The following is a 15,697-nucleotide window of genomic DNA, read 5'->3' as shown; positions in this document are numbered from 1 at the left end:
TGTAAGTAAATTTGTAAAACATTATATAGCCAGAATTCCTTTAATTTCTGGGATTACTTTTATTTGCTGTATCTGGGATTGTAATACAATCATTTTTTAATATCCTGATACTAATATTATGTGCTAACATTGCAAATGTAAACTAGATTTACACGGTATGGTACAACACATGAGGATGTAGGAAAGACACAGTAAATAATAAGGGGCAGATTTTACTGAAATGCTACAGTCTGCACTAACAAAGTAATTTGTCTTCTCCTTTATTGCGCAGTAAGCATTTTTTTAACCTCAGTTTTTTTCACCTTTCTGTAGTTTCTGCAAATCTGTATAGGGCCCTGTTTCTCCATTTGTTTCACTGAAAAGGACATTTAGGGTGACAAGAAATCTAGGTTTGATTCCTTTTCCCACCTATGCAAAGTATATAGAGGATTTAAAACACTGGACTATTTGATTAAACTTGATAGAAGGTGGTTTTAATACCATAAAGAAACCTTGGGTTTTGGTGGTCCTGCCTACTGCTGCCCTCCAAAAATTCTGATATATACATAAACCCATTGTTTGAAAGTTTGGAAAAATAGCAGCTTAATCAATGCTTGTTCTACTTAAAAGTTGTTTATTCCAATGACTAGACTTTCCAACCACATGAAACGGTAATGATTTACTCTGGCTTTTCTTTTTAAAAATTTTTAGTCACTGGGGGAAGATATCTGGTGTTATTTACTGTTTTTGTATACCTACCTGCTGTATAAATGATAGGGTTGTAAAAAAAGTGTCTGATGTATTAAATGAGACTTGTTTTATGGTGGCTGTAACGTAACATTTTGTGTTAATTTTTGCCTTATATATGTTTCAACATTTATATTCATTTATTAAACAGTTTAAGTCACTGAGAATTGGTGTACTAATTACTTAGTTTGTTTTTTAAATACCTAATACATTAACAAAATCTGTGTCTAGTGCCTTTTATTTTTACTTGTAGAACTTGATAACTGTGGTGCATGCAAAATGGTGGACAACAACATGGGTGCCAGGGGAATGATAGATTCATAGCAACTTAACCAGCCTAAGTTAAACTACCCATTAATTAAGAGAGGCTGAATATTACTGATTTAAATGAACTGAAGGAAACAAATATGAGCATTTTGGTTTGCTGGTGTCTGTGATGACTGAAAGCAAGGAATTTTATTCCAGTTTACTTCAGTGGGAACAGATTATCCATAGCCTTATTTGGTAATTGTCATCTCACAACTCTGCAGTCAATTGTTACAGGTTTATATATCCTTGAAAAAAAGACAATTAGCAATGGAAAACATTCCAACTGCAACTTTTGGCTAGGGTTTGTGTATAGGCCCCAGCGATACTTCAGATTTGCTCTATAGTTGCCTAACCTTTAGCATTTATACAAAGATATTTTTCTACTGTAGGAAAAAGGCAACCCCCATGTATGTATTTATATGAAACAAATACGGACTTAGTGAAAGTATTGCAAAGCACCACACAAAAAGTACAAAAAATGGAGGAGGAGGTGAAGACACTCCTGCCTTATGATACAGATACATTTTGCTTATGAGTGACCCAATTGACTTGTGTTTTTATGACCTACCAAGATTATTACATAGAACAAATATGTTCAGAAACCAGATTAAAAGGAAGAAGGACCTGGAAATCAAGAATGGTCTATAAAGAAAATTTTGAAGAAAAGAAGATAAACTGACAGACGGGAAAAGCCCACTTGACCAAACCATTTACATTTCATGCAAACCCGCCTTTCCTGCCATTCTCCTTCTTTCCATTTCCATGAAATGCTACCGTATATTCCTTGAGCCATTCTGACTGACATAATTTTTCACTTGATTAACTTTTATACCTTCCACATTTCAAAGATCCAGTTTCCTGTTTCTGGATCCCTGTGATAGTTGAAATACTATTTTCTTGTTCTTTTGGGATAAAATCATATCAGAAAACTTCCTCCTCAAATACTCATGATACCACCAAGCCTTTTTTTAATATTTGCTGCCACTAGCTACTGTTTGACCTGGGCATCTTTGGTTTCAAATCAGTTGTGATCTTTTCAGGACTGGTGTCAGGGTGTTCTCAGTAGAGGGCATCAGGAAACACAATCCTTCGATGCTTTACTGGATCCTGAGCCTGCTAAACTTAAATGCAGGGGGTTGGGGGGGGGGCAGGGGAAGGAGTTACTTTTTCATCACTGGGTGACATTTAAACTGCATCTGAGAAGTATGAAGGCAGCTTGTGCAGATGCACCTGAGCTGGCTTTAAACTAGCACTAGTATGAATGTGGCATGAAATCCAATTAAGCCAGCTGAGTATATTTATCCAGAGTCCCAAGTGGCTTTTGTAGCTGGTGCTGCAGGTACACTGTTTATGCCTTTGGAGTGTAGTGAAGACTGTATGTTAAAGGGTGTTATTCAGTATGCTCATTGCTCCTTCATTTGCTGCATAATATTTTATGTAAAAATTGAATGGTGTTTTCTATGCATTAGCCCAGCTGTTGTAAATCTCCAAACCTTCTTGCATCTTACTGTATTGGTTCTTCATTATTTCTTTTTTTATAATCAATAATGCTCTGCAATTCTACAGCACTTCCTACCCCAGGGCCTCAGCGTAATTGACAGATATTAGTGGCAGCCCTACAATGGCCTTGCAATAAATGCTATTAAACTTTGAACAGATAAAAGATTGAAACAAGACACAGCCAAGGTCACACTCCACATGGTTGTAAAGATCCATCCTGAAGCTGAGTACCACAATTGTGTGCATCATGAGCAACTTTTGAGGGTGTTCATGTGATGTTCCCATGTAAAACTTTTACATTAAATAGTTTATAAAAGCCCTCACCCAACTCCAAAATATTTGCTCTCAAGCCAGAAGTATTGCTGTACACAGCTATTTATTTCACATTTGAGCTATTGTGTTCAGTTTTCCATCCAACAATCTTTCCCCTTTAACTGCTATATCCAACTGTCCCCATACCGTTGCCAGCTTTCTTTGAATGGTATCCAAAGCATTTTAAAGGTTTCTGAAATTTACTTTCTCCATAGACATAGATAGTATGCTTAATCCCTATTTAAGCCAACTCATCTCTTGAGATTCCCCTTTCATTTACACTGGGTTTGTGTTTTCTCTCACCTTCTGCCAAAGCATGAAATGAGAATCACGCAACATCATTGTATGCAACTAGGTTTCCTATCTTGGTTCAAATCTAAGTGGGGTGGCAAGGGAAAGTGAGGGGAGAGATGGAAGACTTTAGTTCTTACTTGCTCTACAACAGCTTCCAAAATAAATGTCACTTAAGCACAGCATATTTTTCATTTCTTCCATGTAAAACCCTTTAGGCATTTTAGAATCTTTCAAAGACAGCTCTCAAGAAGAAAAATTGTTAGTTATTTCCTGTACTTCTAAAGAGTGTTTCAATTTGAGTCATACTAGGATTATTACTATATATCCTTGCTATTTTCACCTCCAACCTTATTTATAATACCCAGTACCTTATTTCTTTGTAACACATGCAAAAGTTACACCTGAGCATATAGCATATGCAGTGAACTGTATTTAAAGTCATTTAAAAAAGCAAAAACCAATCACAATTTTTTATATCAAATGGTATGTATTTGTTATGCTACCTGACAGATTGAAGTCCTTCAGAATCAAAATTCTGGCTTCATATACTGAAATACTGAAAGAAAATTCACAACCAAATTTTCCCAACCTACTTTCAAAATACTTTATAGTCTATTTGAAGATGCCCTAAAATCACCTGAACACATTTAGAAGCATTTTTTTTTTAACCAAAGCAACCTCTACCTCTAAGCCTCATTACATATATCCTTTACCAATGTCTTAACAGATTCTTTGAGGTCACCCAAAAGCTTATACCAATCCTTTTAACCCTCTGCTGCCAGGCTTCTCTCTCGGGTTAACTCTACACCATGGTATTTTAGCTCTCTTGTTTTCTGAATGAATGTTTCAATTGTTCATAGAGTATCACACAGTCCCTTTAAATCATGCTAACTTGCTTAACTGCTTTCTTCCTCTGCCTAAAACAAGTTTTCTTTAATACAGAAAAGACGCTAAACCTTTTAAAGAGCTCATTACTTTTCTTCCTGATTATCAATGAGGGGAATTAATTAAGGATTTAGATAGACCCATCAACATCTTTCAACAAAAGCTAGCAAACGCAAATACCTAAAGACCCTCACACAGCTTGTACCTTAATAGCTCCTCGCTTCTGCCAGCAGTTATAAACACGGTAGTATGTACTGATTTTTGCAGCCTCTCTTTCAACACAAGGTAAATCTTCCTTTCTTAAATAAGTCAAATATCTCTGTTGTGAGGAACTACTACTGTAATAGGCTTTTCTTAATGTTTCTTACCTATCCAATTTCTCCATAATACCCCTATCCAGAATAAAGTAGCTGTTTCCTTTGGCAATACTTACAGATATCAATACCACCAACTGCATCTGCAGCCATCCTATATCTAGTAAGCTTCCATTCCTAATTTTTCTCTGCAATTTATTTAATCTTTGCTTGATGCAAATCAATCACACTTAACTGTACAGTAATGCTCTTACAAAGGATGATGGGAGAAGTGACAGCCAATTCTTGACACCTGAACAACTTGAATCTAATTTCTTTTACAGCTGTCATATCATTGTCTCTGCTCTTCCTGTTTCTCACAAAAAGATGTCAGGAGAGATTTCTATACCAGCCTATCCTAAAAATGTCTCTTGGCTCTGATGTTTGTGTCTGCAAAGGCTACAATTATATTGAAACAAGGACAGGGAAGTTGGTATAATCATTGAAATAAGTAGCTCAAACACAGGAGTGGGATGAAAGGGGATTGGAGTGACAGCATTTGGTATACACTAGGCTCAAATCCTGAATGTTTGTTTGAGAGGAGGCGGGTGTCTCCTGCTTCCCACCAAATACACTAAACACCAGGCCACAGGCTAGACTTTGTTCAGAGTGCTCTCCTCTCCAGCCCTCTCCTTGAAGGTTCAAGGTTCACTACTGGGAATGCCCTCCCCTCCTCCACCATCACCTCTGTTGACTTCTGGGGAATATTGGCATTGAATCATCCTATGGTCACAAGTAGAAATACAATCCCAAATAGTGTATAGATGCCAACAACTGTGATTACACATTTAATTTGTGCCACGTGGCTCTAAAAAGGGCAAATGACCATGTCAGTTTCAGACCAGCAAATAGAGAGGAAGGCCATCCCTGCCTTTAAACACTATAACAAGTTGTCTACAGTATACACAATGGATTTTTGTGCTAGAGTAAGTCCCAAACTTCTGCATCCTGCTACAACGTTGGTAAAGCATCTAGAACAGCATTTGCAAAGGTGTCAGCTTAGTATAATATATTGGCAATCAAGCATCGCAGGACTTACCTGGTTTCATGATATTGATAAGTAAAAGCAGCATTGTATGCTATCTCCTAGCATCAAAAAGTTTATCTGGATTCCTCGCAAGGATCAATCAAAGTCGTCCAACAGACTATGGGTATTGCTACTTCAGTATTGCAATTTAAAAAGCTCTTGATATTGAGATCAGATTTGCATAATCAAGGATATTTGCTGCAAATATTTTTCCTGATTTTACAAAAAATACAATCTGTATTTATTTAAGAGAGTAAACCAATCATGATATTTTGGCAAATGTCTTTAAAAATACTTAAGAACTAAAATAAATTACCACTTGATTGTAACAGGCTGTAGCAATTCTTATCACACAAGGTAAGTATTAAAAACATAAATAAATAACCCTGCTGTTTCTTTTATTATACCAAGTCAGTTGTATTGAACATGTTCTACTGCAAGAAGCAGCTTTCATCCTACTCACTATATTATGTATAATAATCCATTCTTACATTTCCTTTGGTTAACATTCTGTTACCTTTTTTTCCCCTCTACCTGATTTTTTTGTGCAAGTCCCTCCGATTTGGATGCCAGAAGGAAGGAAAGGTATGATTAACTCATCCTAATTTAAATGCATTTTCTACCTAAAGTGAACCAATGAAATGCCTTCCAAAGAGAACATTAAAATCAGGCTGAAAAACGACAAGAAAAATGGATTTAAACAGAGGTCTCTGCATTAAAGAGTCTTACTAGTGAGACAGAGCCTATCTGATTATGCACAATTCTGCAACATCACAAATGCCATGTATTTCACTGGTTATAACGGACACAATGTTAATGATACTAGGTCTAGGGACATTTTCAGTGATCATGAATGAGTAATGTCTCAGTATCTAGGTGGGGTATGGTTTCAAGTGGTGTTCCCAGGGGTCTGTCCTTGGTCCAATATTGTTCATTATCTTCATTAACAATGTGGACAAACAGACTGAATGCACACTTAGCACATTTGTGAATGATACCACTTTGGAGGGCAGGGCTAGGACTCAGAATGACCTAGATAGACTGGACAAATGGCCCACAACCAATCAGATGAAATTCAATAAGGCCAAGAGCAAAGTCCTGCCACTTGGAATGCAATAATTGCCTGCTTACATACAGACAGACTGGGGAATGAATGGCTAGGCTACAGCAGTGCAGAGAAGTACCTGTGAGTTACAGTAGATCAGTGGGGGTCAACCTTTTTGGAAGCATGCCACAAATTAACCCCAGACCCTTCCCAAATGCCATGTGCCACACAGAGGCGCCCATGGGGCATACATGCTGCAAGCTAGCCACCCCCTCAGGAGACCATAAGCTTAATGTGAGTTGGCAATGTGCTCTTGTTACAAAAAAATAGCAAATAGCATGCTAGGCTGTATTAACAAGAGTGTCACTTGCAAATCAAAGGAAGTGATTCTTCTTCTCTATTCAGCACTGGTGAGGCCTCACCTGAAAGACTGCATCCAGTTTTGGGCTCTACAATTCAAGAAGGATGTGGACAGATTATGGAGAGAGCCCAATGCAGAGTGACAAAAATTATTAGGTGCCTGGGAGGCAAGATTTATGAGGAAAGGATGAAAGAAGAGAAGGCTGAGGGGGGCCTTGATAACAACCTTCAAATACCTGAAGGGCAGTTCTAGAGAGGATGGAGATAGGCTTTTTTCTCTGTGGCTGCAGGGGACAGGATTAGGAGCAATGACCTCATGCTGCAGCAGAGAAAATATACGTTGGAGATTAGAAGGCAGTTTCTGACTGTGAGAATGCTACTAGGTAGCATTGGAACGGACTACCTAGATAAGTTATGGACTCTCCATCCCTGGAAATTTTCAAAAGCAGGTTAGACAGAGACTTGACTGGGATGGTTTGGTCAGGGATGCTCCTGCCTTGAGGAAGGGGCTAGACTAGATGACTTTCTGAGGTCTATTTCAACCCTACTTTACCATGACCCTATGATTCAGGAAGCATCCAGGGAAAATAAAAGGGAAAATAGTTGAACAGACTGTTTGAAATTACCTTTTTAATTCAAGTCACAAATCTGTTAATGGGGACATGTTGTACAGACATTTCTGCTTAATTCAGAATCTGCTGAACAGTTCAACCTTTTTATCATTTCATGTCAAATATCAGGGAAAATAGCTAGTCCTCTGGAAATAAGGCCATTTATTTAAGTACCCTATCAAGGATTTACATATCCTACTTTTAGCCACAAGTTTACATGTGTCCCTTTTGTTATTATGCTATCATCACCCTTAAGTTGCTTACAGAGACCTTTTGGCTGCTCCTGAATTTTTCATTAAACTGCCAGTCATAGATTTGAGTGTTTAGGGCACCAGCTGGCTCAGTAGATTTTTACAAAGCAACCCACTATTATGTTAATAATTCATATGTAACTTAGCTCTGAAGAAGAGGATCTAAGATTTATATTAAACCATAGTGTGCACATGAATCAACTATACCATACTGTTGTGAAAAAGCCAACATCCAGTTTTGGGCACTGCACTTTAAGGAAGATTGAGATCAAGTGAAAAGGACCCTGTGAAGAAAAACTTGGCAAAAAATTAGTATTTTTAAAAGAAAGTTAGTCTAAAACTTAAGACCAATCATAGCTTAAGATTTCCATGACTATTTTCTATAGAATATAGGGAAACCAACTGACACATTTCCATTGTACCATCAGAGACATATACATAAGCAAGCTACATAAAATATGAACAGTAAACCAGAGGGTTTTTTTTAAATGTTCAGATTTCATCCTCTAGATTCTAGATGTGTGATTTGTAGGAATTCCTCTTAAATGCTCTTTAATGAATTTCAACTTGACAGGGTCACTCTCATTTACAGAATGTTAAAAATTATGTAGTAGTAATGATAATATAGAGAATGATAATGCGGAGATGTATGACACTCAGAGTTCTTGGTTTCAGAAGCAGTCCTGTTGTGGTACACTGCAGTTGAACAAATGGTAGATAACTCGCTTGGAAAGTTTCATGCTTCTGAAAATCTACGTGGAGGTGCATGAGTCAGACCAGAAACTAGCATCACATTTGCACAAAGTAGTGTCAGACAATATTTTCTGAGCTCTTTCAAAATCACCACCTACATGTCTGCTACTGCTTATGATCAAGCAACCACAAAAAGACAAGAAGTGTTAGTAAGTCTAGTATTGGTTTCCAATGGGAAGTGCTAACTAAAAGTGAAACTGATTATTACAGTTTTAGTTTATCATTGCTTCAATGCAAATTATAAGTTAACCACCCTTAAAATCCTACCATCTCTTTTAACAAAACTATAAAGGTTGAACGAGAAATTTATTTTGCTCAGAAGCTAAAGAGGAATGAATGAGAATGAAATCTGGATTTACATTTTGTGCAACTGCAAATATTTTTAAGATAGTTCTTGGAACACAATAATGTGGCCTATGTTAATATATATATTAATTATATGCTGGCAGTAACTTTCTAGCATAAGGACTACAACATAGGATTCAATTTATGTTAACAATTAAAGTTCTTGTTCATTAATTTCTGCATTGGGCATCAAGTAACTTATTTATATGAGTCTGACTTAGAGTCTAATTATACACAGTTGCAAGGCCAATCTTCATGTAGTTTAAATGGCAATGACGCAAAATACTAGTTTCCTGTGTAGCAGAAAAAAAAAGATCTTTTCACTGCTTGAATCTGAACTCTTATGGGTCCTGATCCTGGAAGTAATAATAGTTCCATTTAAGCTAATCAATACAATTTTGATTAAAGCCATTAACATCTGATAAGCTAAAAAATAAACTCACACTGCTCGTCCAGTTTGAGGCACCTCACTTCAACAAAGATGTGGATAAATTAGAGAGAGTTCGAAGGAGAATAATAAAAATTATTAGAGATCTGGGGAAAATGACTTATGAGGAAAGGGTTATTTAGTCTGGAGAAGACTGAGAGGTAAATTTGGTAACAGTCTTCAACTGCCTCAAGGGTGGTTATTACAGAGGATGGAGATACAATATTCTCTGTGGCTGCAGATGACAGGATAAGGAACAATGACTTTGAATTTCAGCAAGGGAAATGTAGGTTGGATATTAGGAAGAACTTACTCACTAGGAGGATGGTCAAGCATTGGAACAGGCTACTCGGAGACGTAGAAACTCCATCCTTTGCAGTTTTTAAGAGCAGGTGAGTCAGACATTTCACTGGGATGGTTTAAATAGGGATGATCCTGTCTTAAAGTTGGGTTAGAATAAATGACCTCCTCAGGTCCCTTCCAGCCGTACTTTTTAAATTATTTATAATTCCAGTAAATCCAAGCTACAAAATACATACAGATTATACATTTTAACAAATTCCCAAAAGTTTGGTAGATAAATTCAAAATCCAAACCCAAACCTAAGTATACATTTTGCAGATGGCTCTAATTTACAACAGGTCACAACAAAATCTTTGAATTATGAGAAAATTGTAACGCAATGACTCAAAATACTGAAGCTTTTGCCTAACTTTATTAGTATAAATTAATAGGTTTGAACTTTCTAAACTGAAGAGCAACAAACTAAACAAGTAGTTCCTTACCTCCCATCAGATGTGATGGAAATTAATTTCAAATACTGCTCAAACTTACAAATTCCCAAAAGTTACAGGGTTTTTTAAATTATATTTAAACACAAAGGAAAGTTATCTGATTTTCAGAAATGCCAAGCATAGAACAGCATATACTCAGAATTTCAAGTTTTTCTGAAGTATATATTTAGGAACATAATTTTAGTTAAACAAATTTGACCAGAATTAACCAATTTTTTACCTATATATATTTCTTCAGCAAATAAAAGGAAAATATATTCTCAGTTAATTAGGAACATTTTGATAAGAATTGCTAGAACTTCCTTTTTTTGTACTACGAGTATTAATTTCACAATGAAATCACAAATTAACTGTAATGAAGTCTATGGTTAGACAGTTCTACACAGTCTCATACAAAAGTATAAGACTAGAGGTTAAACTGTAAGGCACCTTTGCTTTGTGCCTCTCTCTTGATACAGTAAATTGTCATTTATGAGAGTAAACTGGGTGACTCATGGACTGGGTAAACTGGGTGACTGTGGATGCTGGCAGTTTCAGTAGTCACTGTTTTCTGTCCCATATGCTCTTTGAACAAAAGGACAATTTTTTGTTGTTGACAGCAGTGTAAAGTATTCAACGAACCTATCGTTCACATTTATCCCTTACATCAGCAAAAAGAAAACCCGTTGGATGATGTTTTAAACTTATGTGCAATCAGGTTGACAAATCCTGCTGGGTTTGCAAGCCAATTAATTATTCAACAGATTATTCAAATCAATCAATTATTCAAAGAACTTGAACTCCTGATTAGAGTTTGTGAACACATGCCTTGAGTGTAACCATATGGAATACATCTTGCCTGAAAACTGAGGCTCTAAATAGCTAGAAATTATGCAAAATTTAAACTTTAGAATAGGTGCAAAGCTGGAAAGTTTAATTGATAATTACATGCTGCCAACTAGAAGCTGTGCGTTGCTCCACCTGGTGATGAAATCACTCTGTACGGAGTGGAAATTTCCAATAACTTAAAGCAGAATAACTTGTTTTTTGAATTGTTTTCTTTTGCCCTGTACCTATTAGGTTCTCACACTGGTATCCATTATTTCACTGAGCCTATTTCAAAAGTAAATCAGTAAACGGCAGTGTCTTGAATTGCTACAACTCTCACTAACTGCATGAACTCATTTAAAATCTAACTCTCATGAAACTGTATAAAAGCAAGAACTTAGCACATAGGTCAGTCAGGGAGCTGGAGTAGAGATAGATGCAACAGTTGTATCTATTAAGTGATACTAGTATAAGTTAGAGTGCAAGTGTTACATCTGCATGAATCTGTAGCATGGCAAGGGCAGCAGAACTGCTTTTTTCAGGCTAAGAACAGATATTGCATCCGAGATAATAATTTGTCCCTGGACAAGTTACGTCTGTGTTGGTCCCAGAATAGAAATATCCCTTCTAATCAGGGTTTAGTGAACAGCTGAGTGCACTGCTGCTTTTCTGCAACTGATTGAACAATGCAAACCATTCAGATGTACTTTGAGATGTCCCAAGATAAACAGTTAGTACTTCTTATCTTGTGAAAGATGCAATGGTTTATCCCAGGATGAATGGGACATCTATTTGTAGCCTCGGAGACCAAATTCAGGCCATAATGGATATTACTACAGGATGATGCAGACATAACAGTTACAGCATAACAGCTGCTGCCCAGTCCAGAGCAGCAGCTCCCCTTCCCTTTTTAAAGCTGATAAAAGCAGATAAAATATACATTTGGCCATACCCTCAGATAATTTACTTTCTCTTTTAGTTAGTACAAGCACTACTCCCTATATCATAACATTTTACCTCCTTCTTTAAGTACCCTCAGACCTTGTGGTACATCTTCTCTTTAATGCACTGATGCACTTATCTGCTTTTGGGTGCTTCTAGGAAAATATCACTTTTCAATTTTATTTTTTTTCCCTCACTGATTTTGCCTCTTAGATTCTGAGACGTAATAGAGAAAAGTATGTACAGATAAACAGTAATTTATTACAGTATTTTTTTAAGAAAAAAAAAAAAAGATAATTATATTACCACAAATTTGAATGACGTTGCATTTGCTGAGGTAATACATGAAAAAGTGCTGCATTACAAAAGCTGGTAAATACAACTTATTAAACTTAAACCAACCACCACCTCTCCTCTCCCATCTTTACTAAATTTGGCAGTATGGAAAGGAGATCTATGTCCATAATATCCAATTTATTTTATAGCTTGCAAGATGCCTTTTAAATAAACCATACTGACACACTGTACATACTTATTATTGCGCATATTTCTTTTTGGTGATTCATAGTACAGTAATTAAACAATGTTATTAGTACATGGACTGGAAAAATATGATTATCCGAATCAGATGCTTAACTGTGTTAAGCACAACTTACTAGTAATAAATTTACATTTCTAGACAAAAGTTATACACCTTATTCATGACAATTTATAAATCCCACCTTCCAATTCTACTTCACTCAACATTCAAATAAACAAGATTTTAGTCCCCTAACCAGTGATAACACAAGTCCCCACACAGAAAACCTGGTTTAATTTAAACAAGACATAGAAAAACTATTTTTAACTGTATAACCGTAGAACAAAATCATAGAAAAATGTTTAAAATGGAGTTTCAACTAAGATAGTAAGTTCCAACAGTAGCTCTGCAAGATTCATTTTGGGACATAAATGACTCCTTTGGAACACAAATGAGTGAAGTTGTTGGATTTAAATGAATTCATTGTTTATTAACTGAATTCCTACCTTCTGTCTCTTGTTCACACGGACTGAACATGTAATATTTCCAAGGTCTTGGTTGTGATCTTTTCTATTTTATCTACAGATTTTTTTCCTCCTATTTTCTACCCCTAATACTCTTCATTACTCTGTTCTCATACTTCCTGTCCTTATGTATACAGTGAAAAAAAAATTGGAGATTGATTCAACCCATATTCAAATCCATCTTATAAAATAGAAAGTATTATTTTACTGTTCTTCGCAGTGCACACCATGAAAAGTCTGCAGTAGGATAGCAACCACTTTCCTTGCATCAAAATACAGGAAGGCAACTACAGTGCAACACTCACCAGTAAGAAGGATATAAGGGTCATGGCAGCTGTCCGTGAAAAGCAAAGAAAAGTTTAATTGGGAACATGGTTAAAAAATACCCCTCAAAATCACTCCCTACAATTGTGCTTTGCTATCCTGTTGGTTTGTAAATAGAAGTTATGGCACTACTGCTGCTAAGATGTCCTTCTCTCACCCAAAGCAATCTAAATACCTAGCAAAGAAATAAATGTAAAAGTAAGAGAACAAAGATTGAATAATTTTACCGAAATCTCATAAACTGAATAAAATCCAGCAAAGTCCTACTTTTTAAATAGTAAAATTAAAGATACCACCAGCCTGGGGACACTGAATCTAACAGATTGAGATGAATTTTCTCGTGGCAATTCATCTGAAATTTATTTCTCTTCAGATTGCACTGAATACACCAAAGCAATATTGCTCATTTGCATTCATTTGTAATGATCTAGTATAGTCTATTTATATGCTATTCATGCGTCTCTAACTGCATTATTGGATAATTGGACAAAAATAATAAAAAACAAAATGTTTTTTCAGTAGCTTTAACTAATGTTACAAAGTAAAAGTAGAATTTCAATCTAGCAATTTTAGAGCACATTACAAACTTTTGTTCATATAGGTTTTACTACACACTTCTGAAATATATTTTCTACATAAACAAAAGTACACAGGACCAGATTTTTAAAGATACTTAATCACTGGAAAATGCAGATAGAGATGTATAACCAGAGCTCACCATACAATGCTTATTTATACCATTAGGTATAAGAATGTGTTAAGAATACCTTGAAAATTCTGGCTTTTAAATTATTTGCTGAAGATCACCCAACCAATGATTGGTGAGGCAGAGGGAAAAAACCCCCTCAGGAATCCTGCTTACTGTGCTCCAATAAGTAGACAATACCTGCCTCACTAGGAAAATAAGTGGGATGTGCATTTAATACTAATGATGAAAACTTAGTTGCTTTAATTGTTGATCTTTTCATATTATTTATACATTCCTTAAATATTCATTACTTCTTGTCTTATGAAGTTGGCATCATTAAGAAAATACTAACATGAACAGCTTTTTCACTGGAGAGATCAACCCGATCAGCAACATTTGCCATTATCAGTCTAAATGGATCTTTCTATCATTACACTATCTTTTTGGGGGGGGCATTCTCTATACCATGGGTATTTAGTCTGACTTTGCTGGATTTTTTGTATAGCCTTTTGCCACGATGGAAAGATGTAGCTTCTGTTTATGGGTCTGACCTGGATCATTCACATCCTTATTTCTATTTCACACTACATCAAAAAGTAGCAACAAGTGCACAGAAGTACGTGGAACCCATTTTCACTTTAGCATGGTACATTTATCCCATGGTACTATAGTATACTATTTAGTTTCTACAAATTATTTTCATTCTTCTGCCTTCATTCTTTACTTCTTACCACAACTAAAAACACTGAAGTGACTGCACAGCAAGTCTCCCCTGACTCTCCTCAATTTTAAGTGCAGCTGCTCTTTCATTTCACCAAATTAATGTAATTTCTGACCTCTAGTGCTGTATATTTGAAATTAAAAGGGGTTAATGTACAGTGCATTACTTCTCTGGTATGGAGATTGACTCCATGAACTAGTAGGTCTTTTTTTCGACTGTTTTCACATCTAATTTTATGATTCCACTTATGAGAAAAGCTAGTATCTAAATGACTGGACATGTCAGCAAAAGACTGGGTTCTATAATATATTCAAAGGCTTGTATTTATTATATATGCACAGTCAATACACATGTATCACTTTATTGCTTGGTCTCTCTACAGACACTGGATTATAATATTTGTAAAATTCTTTTTTATTCATGAACGTGACTTGGTGCATTCTCCCTTCACATTGCTATCATCTACCTTTCCTTTCCTTCACAGTATTACTAATATAACTATCCTGAATTTCAGGACATACATGCAGCCAGAGCTAGCCACGTAGGTTCCATGCCTCAGAGGTCTCAGCATGGGCGACCTGGTGAGGACAACCCAGTAGTCCACTTCTTCAAGAACATTGTAAGTTTCCCCTTTTTTTGCTTTTTGGTGGAATTAAAGGTTTCATTTGTGATTCATTGGCAGCTCAATGTTAACTGTGGTGTTAAAATTAACAGTACAAATAAATTGTGCTGCCTCTACCTTTGAGAGTATAGTGATGCCAGAGTTATTCTACTTGGACACACAAAGCAGGAAATGGATACTTTGGATAAAAGGGACCGACACTACCATTACTACTTTGAAATGTCAACATTAATTATTAGAAATTATGAAGCTTTGCTGTCTGCAAGTTTTGTATTCATTTTCCTTGGAGCAAGCCATGTTCTAATACTTACGTATCATTGATTTTTGTTTAAAGAGAAGAAAAGCAGTTGTGCTTCAGGCACAATCCCTTTAAAGTAGCACTTACTGGACTTACCAAATGTACCCAAATCCTAAAAGCCAGACTATACTCAGGAATTTCCTTTGAAGTCATAAACAAAAGGGATCCCTGACCCGAGTTACCTTATTTCAGAGGCAGGGAAACATTTGGTTCAGCTTTGAACTTATATGTTTTCATACTTTTACAGAACTTCTCACAA

The 15,697-nt window shown here is 36.0% G+C and overlaps 1 protein-coding gene across 4 annotated transcripts in view; it reads left to right on the top strand.

Moving 5' to 3' along the window:
* The window catches only part of MBP (myelin basic protein), a 201,526-nt gene that overhangs the window by 175,711 nt on the left and 10,118 nt on the right, over positions 1 to 15,697 (top strand). For 2 of the 4 annotated variants that reach the window (XM_059724293.1, XM_059724291.1), the window contains exons 5-6: positions 5,959 to 5,991; positions 15,033 to 15,137. In XM_059724293.1, the coding sequence (XP_059580276.1) occupies positions 5,959 to 5,991; positions 15,033 to 15,137 (138 nt within the window). The remainder of the gene's footprint in view (positions 1 to 5,958; positions 5,992 to 15,032; positions 15,138 to 15,697) is intronic. The other 2 variants (XM_059724292.1, XM_059724294.1) reach the window with 1 other exon arrangement.

Source organism: Alligator mississippiensis, chromosome 3, assembly GCF_030867095.1.
Source record: "Alligator mississippiensis isolate rAllMis1 chromosome 3, rAllMis1, whole genome shotgun sequence".
Classification (NCBI taxonomy): domain Eukaryota; kingdom Metazoa; phylum Chordata; order Crocodylia; family Alligatoridae; genus Alligator; species Alligator mississippiensis.
The sequence above is the reverse complement of the archived record's forward strand: the minus strand, read 5'-3'. Positions and strand labels throughout refer to the sequence as shown.